The sequence below is a fragment of the Plecotus auritus genome, assembly GCF_963455305.1.
Source record: "Plecotus auritus genome assembly, chromosome: 4".
Lineage (NCBI taxonomy): Eukaryota > Metazoa > Chordata > Mammalia > Chiroptera > Vespertilionidae > Plecotus > Plecotus auritus.
In genome coordinates, this window is record NC_137775.1 from 97,423,816 (window position 1) to 97,429,815 (window position 6,000).

The 6,000-nt window shown below is 56.9% G+C and overlaps 1 protein-coding gene across 3 annotated transcripts in view; it reads right to left on the reverse strand.

The window, feature by feature from the left end:
• PNPLA1 (patatin like domain 1, omega-hydroxyceramide transacylase) overlaps window positions 1-4,084 on the reverse strand; it is a 45,456-nt gene extending 41,372 nt beyond the window's left edge. For all 3 annotated transcript variants that reach the window (XM_080665468.1, XM_080665467.1, XM_080665469.1), the window contains exon 1: window positions 3,546-4,084. In XM_080665468.1, the coding sequence (XP_080521594.1) occupies window positions 3,546-3,750 (205 nt within the window). In that variant the 5' untranslated portion in view covers window positions 3,751-4,084. The remainder of the gene's footprint in view (window positions 1-3,545) is intronic.
• Between the last annotated feature and the right edge of the window lie 1,916 nt (window positions 4,085-6,000).

Consider the following 6,000-nt stretch of genomic DNA (forward strand, 5'->3'; position numbering starts at 1 on the left):
GAACAGGCAAGTTACACAAGAGCAAACACAAGTGATCAATGAACACAGAGATGCTTGACATCACTAGTAATCAGGATATGCAGATTAGATAAAGTGAGACATCATTTACATTCATTAAATTGAATTAATACTTTGCAGTCTGACAGCACCAAGGCCTGATGATTTGTGGGGAAATTAGTGGTTAAATTGGGACAACCACTTGGGAGAGTAATTAAGCCAAGTCTGGCATCGTTAATGCGATGCATACCAGAGGGAAACATTCCATGTGGGCATGGCCAACACAAACACAGATGCTCGATGCAGTGCTGTTTATAACAACAAACACGGGGCCGTGTCTATCAGTGGAATGGCTGAAGGGACCCTGGGACAATCTTCATGGAATATATACTGAGAGAGGTCAAGAGCCCCAAAGACGGTCAGGAGACCAAGTCCCGGTTCTTGGTGTGCTTCTGACTGATGACAGATGTTATACACGTCCCTTGTCCCTTTGAGTAGAGAATATCTCCCCAGGTCTGAGTGCAAATCCCACCTGCTCAGAAAGACTTCCCTGACCTCACTAGTGACACAACCAGCATCTGCAGAGCAGTTTAAAGGGTGAGCGTGGAGACTCTGGCCAAACGGGGTTCAAACCCCAGCTTTACCGAGTACTGTCTGTGTGACCGTAGGCAAGTTAGCGAAGCTCTCTGTGACTCAGTTCCCTCCTCTGTAAATGGAGATAATAATAGTTTCGCCTCAGAGGGCTGTTGTGAGGGCTGAATGAGTTGATACCCCAAAGCCTTAGAACTGCCTGAAATAAGGAAGTGCTGGGTAGTAGGAAACGCCATGGCGGGGAAGTGGCGTGAAGTGGGCTCGAGTGACGTGGCTCAGCGAGTAAACAGGCTGCTGAGTGAGAAGCGCAAGCCCCCCTGCATCTCACCCCTCCCTGAACTGCCCTCCTAATCACAGCAGCACGAGGCCCAGCCCCCCCCCAGCCCCCCCTCCCCCCCTCTCCAGTCCAGCCAGCTGCCCCTCTCCTGGCCTCGATTCCTCTCCCCTGCTGTCCAGGCCCATCACAGCCTGGCCAAGTGGGTTTGGGGCAGTATTTATGGAGTTGATTGAATTGGATTAATTCTGTAAAGTCCTCGAATGCCAGAGGAAGTAGACATCATGGATTCTCTCAGATGGTTATTTTAAGTTGAAACATGACATGAGGAGGGTGGGTGCAATGGACCAGGTGAGCGACACAGACATCGGAAAGGGAGGAAATCTGAGGCAGGAATCTGTGAGCCCAGTCAGGGAGAGGGGCTCCCCCTGCCCCTCTCTGCAGGCCTATCCCAGGGCCCATTGGGTGACTGAAGCATTAACTGCCTCATTCACAGGATTCTGTGTGTAAAAAAAGATCTAGAGCAGCGGTTCCCAACAATTCTTTGGCCAGGCCCCACCTAAGCATCTCTAAAATCATGATGCCCTCCCCCCGCCGTGACATATAATCCTTATTATTCAAAAAGTGAACTCCTATTCACATGGAGGAAGCCTAAAAGGCCATCAGCTTGGTCTAAACAAGCTTCCAAAGAACATGGCATCCATGAAAGAGAAAAATAAAAGAACAAAAGGACAGTTGAAGTACTGAGGAAGAAATCACTAAGAAATTGTTAAAAAAATAATATGAAAATATAACAAATAAAGTTTTAAAACATATCATAGAGAACTGAAATGCATAAATATGTCACTATATATTTATATACTGTATTTGAGGCTTTAAGAACCATAAGAAATACAAAACATTCACTGTTAATAACTCACTCTCGAATTGCCTCCCTTAAAAATCAAATTGCCCCCCTGTGGGGTGTGTGCCCCCCGTTGGGAACCACTGATCTAGAAGGATCCAGGCAGAGCCCTTAGCTCTGGCTACAGAAGGGAGAGGGGATTGTGGTGAGTGGCGTGGGGGTGGGAGGTCAGTGGAGGATTTTTTACTCTATATACTTTGGCATTGCTTGAATTCTGTGCAGTGAGAGAGGATTTGTTTATTACATGTGAATATTCAAAAGAAAAATTAACTTTGCCCATAAGAGGTACTCGGTGAAGGGCATCACTATTATCCTTTAAAACAAAGACGAAGACCTCCTGCCCAGCACACAGGACGGGGCCGGGGCATCTCCTCCTCACACGCCGGCCCCTCAGCCAGGCTCACCGGCTCCACCTTCAGAGTGCATCCTGAATCCAGCCACCCAGGCGCTTCTCTCCGCCCTCCCCTCCCTCCACCTGCCACGCTTCCTTGTTTCCACCCTGGGGATGGGGTACCGGTAGAACCCCCACTTTACAGACGCAGAAACTGAGGCACAGAGCATGCAGTAATTTCCCCAGGTCCACATTGTGAAATGGCAGGGCTGGGTCCAACACACGGGCGTGTATGCCCTTAGCCGCCCCACATCGCCCTCACAGTCTCTGTGCCTCGCCAATCGCCTCTCGGGGAGGGATCAGAGCTTGTCCTCTGTCTCAGGCCCTTGGAGATCTGGTCCCTGCCGGCCTCTCAGCCTCCCCCACCCCCTCCTCACCCACCCTCCAGTCCCACCAGCTCCCTGGCTGCTCCTTGCCTAGAACATTCTTTCCTGCCTGACCTTCGAATGGCTTCTTCTCTCAGTCTCTACTTGAATGCCGCCTCCTCCAAGAGGGCTTCCCTGATCACTCTTTCTGAAATAGTCCCCACTTTATTCTCTGACCTCTTCCTGCTGTCATTTTATTCATGGATCTTGCACTTCCTGCGGTGACATCAGGTTGCTGTGTGGTTGTCTATTATGTGTCTCCTTCCCTAGCATTTCTGTTCCATGAGGACAGGGACTCTGTCCCTTGTGCCTGGAGCAGAGCTGGGCACAGGGCAGGAGCTCAGTACACGAATAACTGTGCCCAGGGTGCCCGTGTGGATGGACTCTGGGCCTCCAGTGCCAGGTCGAGGCCTGCTGTCTGGGCTGCTGGGAACGTGTATCCCCCACCCCCACCCCCCACATGAATGGGGCTTCTGCCCTGGGGATCAGCAATGTGGTCCACCTTTCTCTCTGGACCCTGGACTAGCCGGCGGAAGGTGAAATGAGAGCGGCACATTCCTTCCCAGTTCCTCCCATCCTGCCCTGCACCCACCGCAGCCCCAAGGCTCCCCCGCTCCAGCACCTGGAAGCAGCCCGGCCAACCCATCCCCACCCAGGCAGTACAGACACGGGCCGTTCACATGTGCCAGGCAGGGGACCCTTCACCACGTCTGACTGTGCCCTGCTGTAAGTCCCCAGACCAGAATGTTTGGGGGACCTCCTGCCTCAAACTGAGGGAGACGGGGCATCACAGGTGAGGCAGGAGCGAGAGAGATGGGGCCAAGCTCCCGGCAGGTCAGAGACTGGTACCCGGCAGACTCCAGCCTCAAACACCACAGGCGCCCACCATCCCACTCGACCCACCTCCTCCTCCCCTGTCTCCCGGAAGCCCTGTCTTTGCTCCCCTAAGCATCCCTGAGCAACCCGGAGGCTCCACCTTGGGGGATCCCCCCAGAGGCTCAGGGAGCAGAACCAAGGCCTTACCCATCTCAATGCCGCAGATGACCAGGGCGGCGATCACCGCGCCCGCCGACGTCCCAGCGAAGCGATGGGCGGTCTCCAGCATCCGGGGGGCCAGGTCCCGCAGGGCGTCCACCACCCCAGCCTGGTAGAAGGAGAGGAAGCCGCTGCCCGAGAAGGAGATGGAGTGGGGCGTGTCCGGGTCCCCCTTGAACACCTGTTCTTCCATCTCCTCAGCCTGGGCTCGGGTGGGGTGGAGTCACCCCTCAGCTTGTCTGCCCGAGTGGGGCCGGCCCTCCCCGTGGGAACCAGCTGCCAAGCTTCCCTGCCGGCCGGCGCCTGGAATGGGGCGGCTCTCCCAGCGGCGGGACACCCGTGGCGGCGCGCCTGGGCCTGCTGCGCTGCGCTGCGCCAGGACGGGGTGAAGGAGGCCCAGGTGTGAGCAGGTCCCCAGGCCCCCTGGTTTCATGGCGCAGCTCGCTTCATCTCCGGCGGAGTCCTCGCCTCTGCCCGCCGGCTGCACCTGGGAGCCTTCCAGCTGCCTGGCCAGGCCGGCCCACGGGGCGGGCACTGCTCAGCCCTCGGCCCAGAAGGCTTTGCACACTGAGTTGCAAAACTTCCGTGATGGTATCAGAGGGCCTCTCCCCCGGCTGCGAGGCCACGAGGCTGCGAGGCTGCGGCAGCCCAGGAATTCAATGCTGGCTCCCTCCCGGGGACGCGTCCCCTCCCACTGCAGGCCTGGCAGGCTGGCTCTGCTTTTGGGGGACACACTCCCACCACCCTGCCCCTACCGTGACGCCCTCCCTGGCTCCTCTTCCAGACCCCCGTGGTGTGTGGCACGGGGTGCGGGGCGCGAGTGTTGCTCACTTGTTTCATTGTTCCTCTCACATAAGCTCCCTGTGCTTACTCACTTCTTTGCTCACATGTTAGTCCTGGCCGTGGGCAGAACCCTGAAGGAAGACACGTTGGGCTTCGGGCCCACCCATCGCCCTCTCCATCCTCACCACCTTTCTCTCCGGCCCTTCACTGACCCCCTGACCCTTTGTCACACCCTCTCACCAAACCAAACCTTCATGCTGTCTCCAAGGTGTCCAGGAAAGAATTCCGCTGAAACCTAGAACATTCTAAGTGTTGGGGTTGGACCCGCCTCTTCCCACTTTGGGATGAGAAGTTGGAGAGGCACCATTTAGCCCCAAGGATGAACAGCTTGGGGGACAGACATGGCATTGGGACCAGGGCAGAGATGGTTTGAAGCCCAGGAAGTGGGGCATGGGACCAGGGGAGTGCGGGGGGGGGGGGGGGGGAGGGGCGGGGGCTGTGGCCCACGGCTCTGGAGAGGGGAGTCTTCCTCACACCTATAATTTTCACAGTACCCCCCTCCCCCGCTCTCCCACCCTTCCAACTCCCCATCCCCTGCCAGTCCTCAGACCCTCCAGAGGCAGGACCAGAATTAGAACTGAGACACCAACTACCCCGCCCCAAGTGGCCAGTCCAGCTCTCGCTCCGTGGGGGTGTGACAGCCATGCCTCAGGGTCCCCGGAGCTCCCAGCACCTCTGCGGCCTCACTGACCCAATGGATTCCCGCAGCGAGGGTGGCGCCCAGGATTCAGGGAGCAAGGGGTTCTCTCACTTGGGTAGGTAGCTTCAGGTATAGAATTGCCTCCTCTGGAAAGAGACTTTGGATTAAATGTGTGTGTAAGCAGAGAACGTGTGTGTGTGTGTGTGTGTGTGTGTACACACGCAGAGATTTGAGGCTTGCGGCTGGGGGGAGGGGGGAACCCGTCAGCATCGGAGCATCTCCCGCCTCCTTCCTGGGAAAGCAGGTCAGCCCCGCTGAGCATGGCACACCCAGCTCCGGGGCCTGGGGACAGGAGTGCGTGGAAGTGCCAGTCTGAACGCAGACACTTCCGGTTTTCTTGGGAACAAAACAGGCGACTGTGAAGCAACCAGAGAGCCAGGCAAGGCGCCTGTGGTTCGGCAGGCTGCGATTCCCGCCAGAAAGGCTGCCGGTGAGCAGCAGGAGCCACAGGGAAGCTCCGCGGTAGGGCTGCGGGCTGCGGCTGAAGGGAAGAGGGCCGGTGCAGTGGCAGGGAGCACCAGCTCCTTACGGAGGAGGGGTGGGCGGGATGGGGCGGTCACACGGGATTTGACAGACACAGGTTGAATCCCAGCTCTGCTATTCACAGGCAGTGTGCCCTGTGTAACCGCTCTAGGCCTCAGTTTTCCTCATCTGTAAAAGGGACAATAATACCTAAGCTGCACAGCAGTTTAAAGGTTACAGATGTGGCTGTAAAATGCCTGGCATGCCGAGGCCGGTTTGGCTCCGTGGATGGAGCGTCGGCCTGGGGACTCAAGGGTCCCGGGTTCGATTCCGGTCAAGGGCATGTGCCTTGGTTGCGGGCACGTCCCCAGTGGGGGGTGTGCAGGGGGCAGCTGATCGATGTATCTCTCTCATCGATGTTTCTGGCTCTCTATCCCT